The 14,707-nt window shown below is 37.7% G+C and overlaps 1 protein-coding gene across 3 annotated transcripts in view; it reads left to right on the top strand.

The window, feature by feature from the left end:
- Positions 1 to 14,707, top strand: part of USP3 (ubiquitin specific peptidase 3) — a 57,136-nt gene that overhangs the window by 21,879 nt on the left and 20,550 nt on the right. For 2 of the 3 annotated variants that reach the window (XM_050903335.1, XM_050903334.1), the window contains exons 2-3: positions 6,493 to 6,553; positions 8,930 to 9,061. In XM_050903335.1, the coding sequence (XP_050759292.1) occupies positions 6,493 to 6,553; positions 8,930 to 9,061 (193 nt within the window). The remainder of the gene's footprint in view (positions 1 to 6,492; positions 6,554 to 8,929; positions 9,062 to 14,707) is intronic. The other variant, XM_050903336.1, reaches the window with a different exon arrangement.

Genomic DNA, 14,707 nt, shown 5'->3' with positions numbered 1-14,707 from the left:
GGTCTTCCAAGGGTAGGAGGTGTGTGCATTAAACCTGAGACATGCGCATCTTGAATGAATGGGGATTGCGTAGAGAAAACTCCTCAGCTGATTTGTTCAGTCTTTGAAAAGACGTTGTGCCTGCATCCAGAGGGAGTTCCAGAGCTGTAAATTCCAGTGGTGGGCAGAGCCTTGTTGCAACCCCTGCACGTAAGCCCAGAAGAGAGACCACATCCAACACGTTTGTCTCCGTGATATTTCTCATAGGCTAATAACTTCAGCAATTCTCTACTTAGAATACCGACTTTCATAGATGACTCTCTCAGATGCCTGATACCTCTTCTATATTGCATATGGGAAGCTTTAGGTGTGTAATTCAGAGCTGTTTTGGGAAGTCACCTTAAAAGTTTTGTGTAGAGTGCTGAGTTTTGGGGTGTCTTACCCTTGCCTGCAAGTAAAATGACATAAAGGACTAAGGTGTTAGGGCTAGTAGGCTCAGTTCTGATCTATGCTGATAAACTTAAAAAGCTTTTGGTAAATTATTCCATCTCTCATTCTCCATTTTTCAGTCTGTAAAATAGAAGTGAGCTCTCTGAGAAATGCTCTGAATCCTGTGACTGAAAAACTTTGCATTTGAAATGTTATTACTAAAATGGTTTGCATAATTTTGGTTAAATGTTTGTGCAGAGTTTTGTGTTCCCACCACTTGTGATCATTTCCCAGCATTTTTGCTTGCAAGTTTCTCTCACCTTTACTTACAGATCTTTGGAGGAGGCAGCTTTTAGTCTGATTCCTTAGGCCTGTTGTGTCACAGACAGAAGGATCATGTTTCACATTTTGGTATGCAGATTGTTGCTGCTTCTTTTTTCTTCACATGTTGTTAATGGAGACTGCCCAGCTCTTTTTTTGCTGCATTTGTCAGGTTCTTTTAGGAGCAAAATGTAGAGTAACGTTGTTGTCCTGCTACCAAATCTTAATTAAACAGGGCACTGAGGGACTGTTAGGCAAAAGTAAGTTAAAGGTATGGGAAAGGAAAAGTAAGTCTATTTCTCTAGAATACTTCAACAGTATTCTTATTTTGGGGGTTTGGGTTTTGTTTGTTGTTTGTTTTTTTTTTTGAGATATGCACATGTGTGTCTGTATACACGCATACATAAATACAGTATGTGTATACATGCTACACATACAGCATGCTATACATATGTAGCATATATATGTGTTTGTCACCAAGTGCTTGTGTTTGTGGGACAATTTGCTCAGCACAGTATCAGTATACCAGTGCAGCCACAACGATGTAAATATTGTTCCTTGTGCAGATGCTGAGTGGAGTAACAGTGGCCTTTTTCATTTTAGCTTGTATCAGTATAGCTGACTTACTATGTCAACATGAACTGAAGTGAAAAAAGGTCACTTAGTCCAACGATGGTTTTGTGCAGGTCATTATGTTATTGTAGTTTAACCATATAGTTATACAAGTAAGATAGTAGTGTTGGTACAGCTCCTTTTGAGAACAAAGTCCAGGCCATTTTGTAAAGGCTGTGGAGACTGTTGGAAATAGTTTAATGACCCTAATCTTGTTTCTATTCAACGTGCTCTTAACAGAAGGACCAAAGTATTGCTCTTATTGTGCTGATATTTTGTGGCCTTTTCTTTAGTGATGTAATAAAGGACTATTTTAAAACTTGGATGTAAGCACAGTTCTGTAGTAGCTATGGCCTCGGGTCACTTGTGCTCCTGTGACTGGCAAAGTTGCCAGTTTGCATTGATCACATGGCTGCGCTACTGCCAGATCTCTGGTGGACACTCTATCTTGCAGGTTTCTTAACTTGGCTGCCTTACAGAAACTGCTTCCTGTTTGTCTCCTCCTCTTCCTGCTTCTTTTTTCTTTTGCCAGTTTCTAAATTATGCAGTGTGCTATTTAAACAAAGCTATTAGTTTCACAGGTTGTTTGTATACTTTTACATAGTTGTAACTTTCCTGCAGTGGAAATCTGCAGCTTTGTTCTGTGAGGAATACAGTGTTTGCCAGGAGCGTTCATGCTTCATGAGACTGCACTTGGAGTCAGTTTTCAATAAGAAAAGAAAGTCAAGATTCAGAAATACATATTTGAGTGATCCTGGGGGTAAGATGGGGTGGGGGCCCTGTGATGAGAGTGCCAAACTGATTAGCTGTATCTTACTCATTCTACTTGGCATAACTCGATGAACATTATCAGGATGATTTACAGAAAGTGGAAGCTGGAGGGATGTCCCTGAAAGTTCCCATAGTTATGTATGAGTCTGTATGTAGTGGTGTTTGATTGTTTGCTCTCTTGGGGATGGATTGATACTCCTCTTCATTTACAGAGGGCTTTGTAGGCTGTATAACAGATGAGTATTCAGATTTCACTTAGAGAAATCATTCTGTAAAAGATAGTATTTCCCCTTCCTATTACACGATGAAAAATTATGTTTCTAAGCTTCTGATAAGCTGATATTGATTTAAAATGGCAAATGACTTACTGCTTCAGACAACATTGTGGCATTGCAGATTTGCTTTCCCTTTTCTTTTGACGTGTTAGTATCATCTTTGCCTAACCACTTGAAGCTATTCTAAAAATACAGCAAAGTGAGAGAGTTGGTAATTGTTGCAGTGGCCCCTTTAGTTCAAGCTGAGAAAGCAGTCAGTGTTCCTTAGCCTGTATACCACTAAATAAGGTGTAACAAATACAGATAATTAAGGTTTTTTTAATGTGATTAAGATGTTTGTTGTACATAACTTTATTCCAAAGTAGGGGATGCTAATGTAGTGCACCCCTCCTCCTCTTTTTTCAAATAGCACTAAAAAAATATCAACCCCAAATCCAAACTGGAATACTGATTATTGAAGGAAGACACACATACCTGTACAAATGGGTTTGAGAGTCTTTCCTCACGATTTGGTGTAACTGTCTGACCTGAAAGTCCTGAACACCCAAGTCTGTTTTAAGGGCCAGGTTCCAGGGCTATGTAATGTGCTTTGAATCGAGAAGGGATTTGCTATGGATCTGTGTCTCTTGTTTCTGGTCTACTTTTAAGCCTAGTGCCCTCGTGTCAGTACCACATCTGAAAGGAATAACATGCACTTTCTGTACAGATGAAGCCAAACTGTCTACCTTTAATTTAGGTTATAAGCAGTTCAGGGCAGTGACTTGTGCTTTTGCTGTGCATTCCATGGTGCCTGTCTTGTTAGAGTCCTGACTAATGCCTGAAGCTCCCAGCCTAATTTAATTTATTAATAGTAAGTAACAGGCAATAACTGCTTCAAGATCTGAATTGAGGAATACCTGGAGAGCCAAGCTGTAATGCAGGTATCTACTGAGCCAACCGAAGAGAAATACAGAATGCAATCTTCAGCAGCCTTTAAAAAAATCGGTTGTGTAATCCTCTCGGAACAGAGCAACTGTAGGTCAGAAATTTAATACTGGCTTCTGTGTTTAATCGTAGTGGGAGTCACTTCCATGTTATTTGAGTTCTTTGTGGGAGGAGATGTTTGTGCAGAAGATAAACTACACATTTCTAATGTGATGCAATTGGAGTAAAGTTCTTCCTAAAAGTTAAAGCAAACAAATGAGCCATCTTTTCCTATTCCTTCGTATGAAAGATGGAAAATTTTAGTGCACACTGGGTTTTTGGCATTGTGCGGAGTTGGTGGACTTGTTTGCTGGCTTTGTGCAGAACACTTAAACCTGGTGTGAAGCCTGCAGAATGAGCACTACTTCAGTATAATTTAACACTTGACAAGCAAGCAGTGCAGGTATTTAAAATACCTGAATGTGAAATTGTAATTGGTACATGGTGGAAAGTAAGAATAATAGTTTGCATCGTAATGTTTTGACCTACTGGTTGAGAACCAGTTCGGTGCACAGATGATAACATAGTGAAAGCAAAAATGTTGTTTCAAAGTGGGAAACTTCTGCTGGGATTTTAACGCTAGGAAGACTCTTTGGTGTTCCTGGCAAGGAAAGTGTAGGGTAGTGGTTTGTTCATGCAGCACTTGTGTTTAAGTGCATGAATTGTTTTGGCTTCTGTTTCCTTCTGGTTCATTTTTTACCTTTCAGTTTGTGTAATTCAGGAAAATAAAATTGTATCAGGTTAGACTGGTGGTCCATTTAGCCCGTTTTTAACTGATGATGGCTATTTAAGGTCTTCCCTTTCTCTTCTGTTTGCCAGCGCCAAATGTTGGTTTTCTTGATAACATTTTGGTCAAATTAGACAAATTTCTTCCACTTTTCTGACTTGAAATGTGAGCCAAAACAGCTCTACCTGGCTATTCTCTATTTATTGCAAGATTACCATCACAGTTGTGGGAACCCATCAACTTTAGAATTAGGAAAATTTGTTTTTGGAAAACCAAAACCAGAAAATTGAGACGTGTTTCTCAAGTAAAGTAATAATTGCAGCAGTTGAAGAAAACAGTTCTGGAGTCTTGACTAACGAGTTTAAAGTAGTTACTTCAAATAATATTTCTATGGAATGTGCTTTTTTTCCAGTGAACATAGTAAAATTCTTAGATTTAAACAGTCTTTGGATTGGGCCTGTGAATTGAAATACAACAATTTGTAATAATGAATTCAAATCCAGAAAACAATTATTTAAGAGGCAGTGTTAGCTAGTTTATTTTTCCGTCTCATTTAAATAAAAAAGGTGCAATCTAATGGTGGAAAAGTATATTAGCTCTTCTAAACAGCTAAGCTAGTCACTTCCTTCCCAAATAGAAATTGACCTTCTCCTTGCTTTTTCTTTTTAATTAGCACTTAATTTGATAAAGAAACTTCTTTCACTTTTGTTAGCTTGGTTTTCTCTGATAGTCTTTGACCTTAACAGTTTGATATGTACAATGGTTTGTAGCTTGGGGAACCTATTTTTGAGTTTTGCTAGAAGTCCTGAATTAGCCTGCTCAGGTGATCCTGCCTTGGAGCAGCTTCTGTGCATGCTTCAGTTTCCCCAGTTCCTTTTTCTAAGGTGTGATTCCACACAGGGAAGGCTGTTCTCAAGCTTTTCCGCAATAAATAACAATATAAATAATTTACATGTACACTAGGGTTTAATCCTCTTCTCTTTGTCCTTTCTTCCCCTGGCCTTTCAGACCTTCATGTTTCTGATGTCTTGTTTTTCCTCTCTGACTCTTTTGACTGGCTACTCCAAGAAGCAGTTATTTATAGCATGTAGAAGAATTAGGTGGCATCATATCCTTTTGTATTTTTGGGACAATTGAAGTTGTCTTTATTGTTGTTTTCTGTTCTTGCAGGAATGCATTTAGCATTTCATTTTTCTTTTCTCATCATATTAGTTGGGTATTTGAAAGTGTAATGCTATTTCTCTAAATTCTGTGGTAATGGATAGTTGTTAACAATTTTACTTCATTCAAATCTAAACGTTGTATGTCACAGCATCCCTCCTTCAATGACATGATCCAAATTGGAATACCTGTCAAAATTTGAGGGTTCAATATCTATTTAGTTGTAGTTCCAAATTTGCTATTTTTTATAAAAATGCATATACTTTTTCTTGACTTGACTAATGGAAATTTTGCTCTGCTTGTCTCTTTTACTGTGTTCTGCCTGCATGAGTTATTTATTGAGATTTTGTTTCTAACCTGAATTTGCAGACTTCACTGCTGGGTTGGGGTAGGAATTGGAATATCCCGTTTCTATGACTCTGCCCTGGGATGGTGTTTCATCATTTTCTAGTATCTGCTTTTTTTTCCCTTTAAGCCCTTTAGCTTAAAAACATCCGTGTTTATTTAATTTAAGTTTTCTAGACTTAGAAGACAGCTAAAAACTTAGATAACATCTTCTGATGTCTTGAATGGATTGCAAAGCACAGCACTGTGTTACATTTTAACCTTTCAGCTTCTTGTGTGTGACCGAAAGGGTAAAATTTTTGTGGACAAAGCCTTTACCAGCACTGCAGCATAGGAATACGTGTTGTATAAACGGTGTGTATTATCTTGCATTGCACAGTAATTTGTTCTGTGTGCTGCTTACCAGATTGCCAGGCTTTCTTGCAGTATCTTTAAAATGGCTTCTTGTATAACAAGTTTTATGAAACAGAAGTGAAGTGCTGTGGCTTTTTTTCCTGTGTTTGGTGGACTGCCTTATGAAAAGCCAAAAGAAAGGTTTTTAAACTTCAAGTTTTTTTGCTACTTGTGCTTCTTTATTTCCGTATTGTATTTCAAAATCAAGTAGACCTCATGTGGATGTAACATAAACAAAAACATTTAAATTTTTCATGGAAAGTAACAGGTAAATGTGTAGCCTGCAACTAAAACCCAAGCCAGAAGAAGGTTAATGTGCTTTAGTGTCAGTAGCTCTTCAGTCTGTTAGTTTGGTCCCTAATATAGGTTCATGAACATGACTGGCTATTTTATATAACTGTGCTGCTAAGGTGGAGTCAGCAGAGCTATTGCTAGCGCTCAGGATGTGTTAGACAACTGTAATGTCAGAGCCAATTCATTTGACACTTTTTTTTTTTTTTTAAAAATCTTTTATAGTGTGCCGGTCAAATAAAAGTCCGTGGGTCTGTCTGACGTGCTCAAGTGTCCATTGTGGAAGGTGGGTACAAAGTGTTAGCGTGCAAATCTTTTAATCAGACCTTTATCTTTTTCCTTTGTTGCTTGACTCTGAGGCAGTTCATTCAAAATTTTCCTGAATGCCTTACAATTCCCTGAAATAAACCTTTCATGATCTCATTTAACATTGTATGTTTATACTAAACACAGTTCTTTGCTACCTTACGAGAGTCCAGAGATGATACTCAACGTCATTTTTTTCCCAAAAGAAAAGTGTACGGTGAATGTGATTGCTCAGCTCAACAACTGCCTGGAGAACTGCTAATTCAGTGGATTATTGTAAAGTTCCATTCTGTAAAAGATGTTTCTATTGTAATAAGATTAAACCAATAAGAATTCTTGGAAGCTCAGAAATCCAAAGTTGGCACAGCTTATTTTGAGAACAACAGCAACTGTCCCGCTTAGACAGAAAATACCTTAAATGTACTGCAGTGTAGTTTTGGAAGAAAGTTATTGCCATAACATGTAAGGACTAGTTACGATCAGAATTCCTTCAGAGTACACCTGTTTTTTGCCTGTACTTCTGTTTGAAGTACACAAAAAGAATTTGTAGAGGAATGCTACAGTCAATGCTGTTATTTATATGTCAGGGTAATTGTAGAAAATTTGCTGCTACAGAAATGTTTGAGATGCACGTATTAATAAGAATGCAGTTAGTGTTGACATTTAGACAGTATCTGAGATGTGAACATGTTTCATCTGTAGGATAGCATCTGTGCTGGTGTGCTTTTATTCTGGAAAAGCATCATTAAACTCAGTGACTTTGTCTTTTAAAGTGGATTCAGTAAACTCCAGGTTTTGTTTCTTTGATCTGGATAGCAGTAAGTGCCACAATTTTAATAATGTTTCTTATTCAGAGTTTTAGCACAAGTCCCTTTTTTTCTCTTTTTATTTTTTCATTTATTTTATAAATTTATACTTGGTGAGACCTAAGAGGGAGGGAGCTACTTCATGTTATGTGATGGTGTGAAATAAATACTTTGGAATATTTTATTTATTACTAATTTTTAAAAAATATTATTACTGTCCATGTATGACCTTTCTTGGGTGCAGTTAGTAGACATGGAGTCAGTTATTCATGCAGTTTGTTTTGATTTTCCAAACTGCTTCCATCCTTAGAATGGAAAGTAATTGAATGAGAAGAATGTAGTATACCTTGTAATGGGAGCACTTTTGATTATGAAAGGACACAGCATATTCTTCTGTTCAGATAATGTTTGAAATCAAAGGAAGAGAAATAGAGGTTTTGAGATCTTCATTTGAAGTATGTCCTCCAAGTTAGAGGCATTGGGAACGTGACTGACCATGTTATAGCAGCAGAGCATTTCTGGTGGGAACGTAGCTTTATAAACCTGTCATTTGCGCTGTTGGGCAGAAAACCAACTCCAGCAAGCACAACTGTCTCATTCAGGTTATGACGTAATTGCTGCAGGATTCTGCCAGCACAGCAATGTCGGTAGCCCTGTGGCTTCAGTGCCTTAACAGCTGCGTTAGCAGAACTGTTTACACCTGCGTGTGAGAACAAGTGTAGAATACAAAGACCTTCATGTGGAGCATGTGCAGAGTTCCTCCTGGTTAGCATGACTGAGTTCAACAAGCAAGAAATGGGGGAGGAGGGAATTCACCTGAGGTCTGGCTGTGCACTTGTAAGTGTTAAAAGATCTTCAGCTGATACTTAGGGCTCTTGCATTTGTAATGACGCACTTTTTTTATTAAAGCTGCCTAATTTTCTAGATCTCAAATTTTGAGCATGAAAGTGCTCATTGTGTCAGCAAAAGACCTGTAGGATTTTAGATTTCTTTTTCAGTTATATGACCCCAAGCCCTAGAGCCTTTCAAATTCATAAACTTTATAAAACGTAAAATGCTCTAATATTAAATTGTGCTGCAGAATGGGAAAGCTTAATACAGATGTGCTTTCATATGGGGGTCAGCACACAAAGTAATCACAAACGTGATGAGTGTTGGGTGGAGAAAAAAGTAGAGCTGTAAGGAAAGTATATGGGAAACCAATATGGAGAACTAACCACATTACAGGTATGGAAAAGGGAGCTAATGATTTTCTCAGTTGTGAAGTTTTATTGGTCTGTTAAGGGCCAAGATACTGAGGTTTTGTACAAGGATGCCAGTTTGTGGATACTATGAAGGAGATGGAGAGATTAATTTGGACAATGTGGGAGAGTAAAGGGGTAAAAAGTTAGAAAATTTAACCAATGTTTTCACACAGGTGAATTGCCTATTTTAATGCCTGTATAAATGTTGGATGCTTATTAGGCTGCCTTTTTTCTTCTTATTTTCAATGAATGTTGGTTAAGTAACTGTTTAAAAGTATAAGACTTTTTGTTTTTCATTTATTTTAGATATGTGAATGGCCATGCAAAAAAGCATTATGAAGATGCACAGATTCCTATGACCAATCATAAGAAAACAGAAAAACAAGAGAAAGTTCAGCATACTGTGTGTATGGATTGCAGTAGTTACAGTACATACTGGTAAGGGTTTAAATACTGTAATTTGACAACTTTTTACATGCTAGAAGGTGAAAACTTTAGACTCTTGTGAAGCATTATACACACATTTTTGAGCTCTTCACCTTTTGATTTCCAGACCTGGCTGTTTAGAAACAGTTATGAAATAACCCTTTGCTTCTGCATGTGTATTGTAGCACTGGTTGCGGCTAAACTCCTGCGACTTAGCGGAAACTTTTTGAAAAAAATGCTATTTATGTGGTTTGGAGTTGCTTCTGTTTGCTTTGGGGTATGTTGAGAACCTAATCTTTTAATTGCAAAAGCTGCTGTTTGGTTGTAGTTACTCCTTCCACGAAATTGGTGAGCCTTTCACATATCCTTTATTTGTCAGAATATCAGAAAGTAAAGTAATACGCTATAGTCCCTCCCCCAGAGATGTGAACTTGAGGGGTGTATGTGTGTCTTTTGTTTGGGTTTTTTTCCAATATTCATTTTTTTTCTTCACTCTGAAAGAAAGGCTTCTTTCTTTTGGAGATTTGGTGCAACCTGTATGAGTTTGGGAAAGTGACGGATCCTGTTGGGAAGCAGCATGAATTTTCTGGCAAAATTAAGTAGCAGAATTACAGAAGTCATTCTTTTAACAGAAGAGTGGCCTGGGCTGATTTATTCTATCAGTTTCTTAGAGTGAGATAGGAACACTGTTCAGGGAGATTTAATAGTTATACTGGTAATGTCAGGTTCCCTATCTTCCTTGTTCCTCAGAGAGCAAAGACTGGAAGTCTTTTGAAAGCAATGCTTTTGTGCATTCAGCATCTTCCATCCTCTTCACCCCTAAGCAAAACTGTCGATAGCTGCTTCCCCGTTTTCTGTTAGCTTCATGGTTTCCCATGTATGTTGTTACTTGTGCGGTGTGGCAGTGCGGGATTTGAACAGTGCAAATCTCAGGGACATCGGTGTTATGGTCTTGTAAAATTACTGAGTATATAGCTCCACTGATGGGATATTGTTCAAATAATTGGGTATCTTTTGTGTACTTCATCAGGGAAAAATCTGTTTGCTGAAGTTTGGGTATCCAGTTTTATGAGGAATACTTGTGTAACAAATATTTTTATCCCCTGCAAGTAAAATCACAGTTAAGTGGTCTCACCTGAAGAAATTTTGTTTGGAGCAACTCAAAAGTTGTTCAAGATGGTGTGTGCAGCTGTACGGATGTTAAGCATAGAAGAAAGGTTTGAGTAGCTTCGTGATGTATGGGGATTTTGCTTCTATTTACATTTTATGTAAATGACCAGCATTTTTATCTTCTCCTATGTGAAAACATTAGAAAACATAAAATTTTTCTAAGTGATACATATGCACAGGTTACCAGCATTGGAACAGCTGTGAGAAGCTAATTCCACTTTCCTGATTAATGCTGTTAACAACTGAGTTCTACATTGTGGCTTTTTGTTTTGTTTGAAGTATGACCTGTCTTCTAGTCTAGCAGGGTATTTGAAGTCTTGATTACATCTCCATTTACTCTAACAAATAGCATGCCCAACTTGCTGAGGCTTGATGAGTTATACTAGCAAGTCGGAGCACCCTGCTGACCTTATCCCAAACCCAATATGGGCATTGCAAAATGATGACAGCCAAAGTGAGGACTATGGGATCTATTACTGAAACAAACTATGCTTGTGAGGAGCAGGTAGGCACGCACTTAGGAAGCTCACTGGTGTTACACAGCGTATTTGTGGTAGGACAGATGAGAAGCAGTTTAGCATGTGATATCTCTTCTGCTGTAATCGAAGTAAAAGACTGAGTCATCTATGGATAAACTGGAACAAATTGTAGAGAGCTTTGCCTTGGGGAGTTCCTGTTGTGTATAATTCATTAGCAAATTGTAACTCTCCTGTGCTAATGTGAAACTGAACAAGGTTCAAAAGCAGTGTATCTTTACTTTCATTTAGGATATTTCCGTTTTTTCCCACCTGATAATCAGGAAAAGATAACTGGATTTGTTATTGCACCCAATTTTTTCAGTGGAAATGAGCTTAGATGTGTAAAGATGAAGCAGAAAGCATTCAGACCAACTTCTGCCCTTTTATTTCAGACAGTACTGTAGGGGCTGCTATCAAATGGTGCTTGCCAGTTTAAGCAGATAGTTGGGTGAATTCAAGTCATAACTAGCTACTGTGGAGATTGAATTTTGAAATGTTATTTGTTAGCTTCTTCAGTGTAGACATGAATCCAGTAGACAGTACTATATTTATGCAATGATGTTTCTTTTAAGTGAACTTTTATTTAAAGATTAATAGTTTATGCTAGCAATGTCGGTAACCTCAATAATTTGAAGGTCAAGAAAATACCATCCTAAGACTGAATTTAATTTTACTTCTACTGTAAAAGTAATGGATATATTTTGATGCAGTGCTGGCTTTTATATTTTTACTTGCAATTTTGTTTACTGCATAAGAGTTGAGTAGAATACTCTTGTTCCATTTTTATTCTATGGATCCCAATTTACTGTGTTCCTTAGCTTGCATGATAGTAGAAGTAAACAGGCCTGTATGGGCTCTTTTCTAAGCAGAAGGCGTTTAATCCTTTGCTTTTCTTTGGCCAATCTCATAAACTTTCATGCAGTCATGAGAGCACAGCCCAGGGTTTGCCTTAGCTATTCTTGTCAGTCCAAGGGGAAGAAATACTATGTGACTGTTGAAGCTACCATGGTTGATTGAATTTTGCTTCTAGTTCACATGCAGCCTTGCTGTAAACCAAAACCAGATTGAGCAGTCTCTTGTAATTGCATTTCAGCATGGAAGTCCAGGTGTGTATGTTTTCTTTTACGTGATCACAAGCTTTCAGCCTAGCTTTGAAAGGAAAATGTTTCCGTTCTGGTGGGACAGTGGTTAATTTTTATTTTTTTAATCTGAGATAAGATTTTTATTGTATTTATGAATTTGGTAATGTTTTGAAAAATAGAGGCATGCTTGAGGTATCGTTAAATATGGGGCAGCTAGAGATTTGTTTTCCAGAGGGTTTTCATCTTTTATGTCCTCCTATTCGCCTGTTCAGTCTTTACAGTGGAAAAGTTGAGAGAATGTTAACCTCTTATTTATTACGAGAGTATGACTCTCTTCCTGGTTCTTTGGTCACTTTTGAGACAGTAGATGCAATACTAAATCTTCAGACTGAGTTATGTTTGAGACCCTAAGCACTGAGAGAAACAGACTCTTGAATTCCACTTTTTGGAGGTAGTCAGCCTTTCAGTTAGTTCTAAAGTACTAAGCACAAAGAGTTTACAAGAAGTACAAATCTTTTTTTCTCTTCAAGCTATCATATGATGCTTTCTCCTGCTGTGTTGGTGGTGGTTTTTCTGTGCACAAGAAGTAAAATGATATGTGTAAGAAGCCTGCTTTCAGAAGTATGTTTCCTGAAAGAGGACTCTTGTAAATTTGTTTTCTTTGTGCTAGTGCACAGACAGTCGGTTAGCACAGAAGAAGAAAGGCTGCCCTGTTTATTATTTGCATAATATGTTTCCCGTGTTCATTTAATCCCAGACGCAACTTGCAGGTCAGATTTCTGACCCATTAGCCTCCTTGTTATCTCTTAAAAGAACATAGTTGTGCTAATGTGTGTCTGTTGTCTGTTTGTCCGTGTTCCCCCCACCCCACCCCCCCGCTGATGTAAAAATAACTAAGTGCCAATGACTTTAAAAAAATTCTTTTTTAGTCTTTCTTTTTGTGATGGTGGTTCTATTTAAAAAACAGACTTACAGTGCTAGCGTGTGAGCATCTGAAAATGAGATTGCTTAGGACTGTTACTTTACATTCTACAGTCAGTGGAAATTAAAGAAGGTAAAAAAGCCTTTTATCAAGACAGTAAAACTTGAGTTCTTAGTTTACTCATATAAGGTGTTAGCACAACTAAGGAAACTTGGATTTTCTTAATTTTTCTTAATTTTTCTTGTCCTGTAATGCTTCAAATCCAGTCAGTGCTTTTAAACATAGCATGAAGTTCTGTAACCTACCGAAATGGCCAGCACTAAATATAAGCGTTCCCCAGAGCAGTGCATACATTCACTGGCTTGCTGACATTTTAGCAGCAAAGGAGGCCGGAAAACACCCGGCCTTGGAGGTAGCAAGAGGTGCTAAAAATGGAAAGTGTATAGAAAGGAAATGATTGTGCTAATCCATATAAGGGACCCTCCCCGAAGTATAGAATTTGTTCTCTAAAATTGCTGTTGAAAGCATATTGTAGAACTGCTGTATGCAAAAAGGTGTATTGTTAATTTGTGGTAATCCTGAGGATCACGAATTAAACGTCTGTTTTGAATGTCAGCTTCACGTATGGGAAGTAATCTCTCAGCAGTTTACCTTTAAGGTGTGTGGGCTTAGCAAATTTTAAGCTATTAAAGCATAAACTACTTCCTATGCTGTTTACTTCATTTATCCAAAATAGATTGGTAGTAGTGCTGTTATTTCTAGTAGTAGTGCTGAATCCTCAGTGTTGCAAGAGAGGTGGTTTCAAAAACCTGCCCATTAAAAAGAGAAATAGAAGAAGCTTGTCTTCTTTGTAAGTCAGTCTTAAAATTACTTTTCCACTGTTGCAAGGACCCTGACATTTAATGATGCATTTGGTTTTATTCCTCCATCTTGGGGAAAGTGCTAACTTGTAATTTTATGTAAAGACGTAAATGGTATGTGAGATCAGACTAAAGATAAGGTTAACACAATCTTAACAAGTATTAAATCATCTTTCAGCGATAAATTGGCTTAGAGGCTTTCAGTGAGCTTGCGTCTGCTTTCATTCCCCATTTTTAACTGTTAGTAGCTGCACAACTAGAGTAGCAGTGCAATTGTGCTAGTATACCTGGGGGTGTGGACACGCTTGGTATTAAGGAGGAGTCGGACTGCATTGTATCCACCTGCACCATATTTACCTCTCAGCAGAGCTGGCCTGGGTAGTTTGCTCTAATGGTTGTCCTTGAGGTGTGGTGTCCTGTGAGAGTGACAAATGCGGGAACACTTCATTAGGTAATTGTAGGTGGCTGATAAAGCTGAATAGGACTACTTAAAACATGGCTGAAAAATAAGCACCTTTACAGGCTTCTTCCCCCTCCCAAACTAACTAGGTCTGTGGTAATCTTTAAAAAAAAAAAAAAAAATAGCTGGCAATAGCTATCTTAATAGTTTATAGATCTTGCATAAGTATCCATAACTGCTGTGTTCAGTGTTTGGAAATCTTGACAGTCGTATTAATTTCTCTTCTCAGAGGCAAAAATCAACAGACGTCCTGGACAGACTGATCTTACAGACTCCTTTTGGTGGCAAGGGCTTTACTTTCTCAACTCTGTAGTCTCTTCAAGAATTCAGTGTTTGAATTAACACTAGCAATACTGTTGCCTTTGAACTACATCGCAGATTTATGCAACAAAGAATGTTGTAAATTCCAGTTGTGCCTGAAGTCGATAGCTTCATTAGCTTATGAAGCACGGATCTGCTCCAGCAGAGGAGTAACCTGAGATGATGAGGATGTATTTCGCATTTGAGTCAGTCCTGTGCCAAAGGGACAGGAGAGAAATAGCTACGGTTCTGATATTAAACATATCCAAAGTAAGTTAATTTTCTTCACAGGAAGTGTTCAGTTGCCTGCCAGAATTTGAAGTTGCAATTTGATGCTTCAAATGTC

Source organism: Gymnogyps californianus, chromosome 11 (genome assembly GCF_018139145.2).
Source record: "Gymnogyps californianus isolate 813 chromosome 11, ASM1813914v2, whole genome shotgun sequence".
In the NCBI taxonomy this organism is placed as follows: Eukaryota; Metazoa; Chordata; class Aves; order Accipitriformes; family Cathartidae; genus Gymnogyps; species Gymnogyps californianus.
This window is presented reverse-complemented; position numbering and strand designations above follow the sequence as displayed.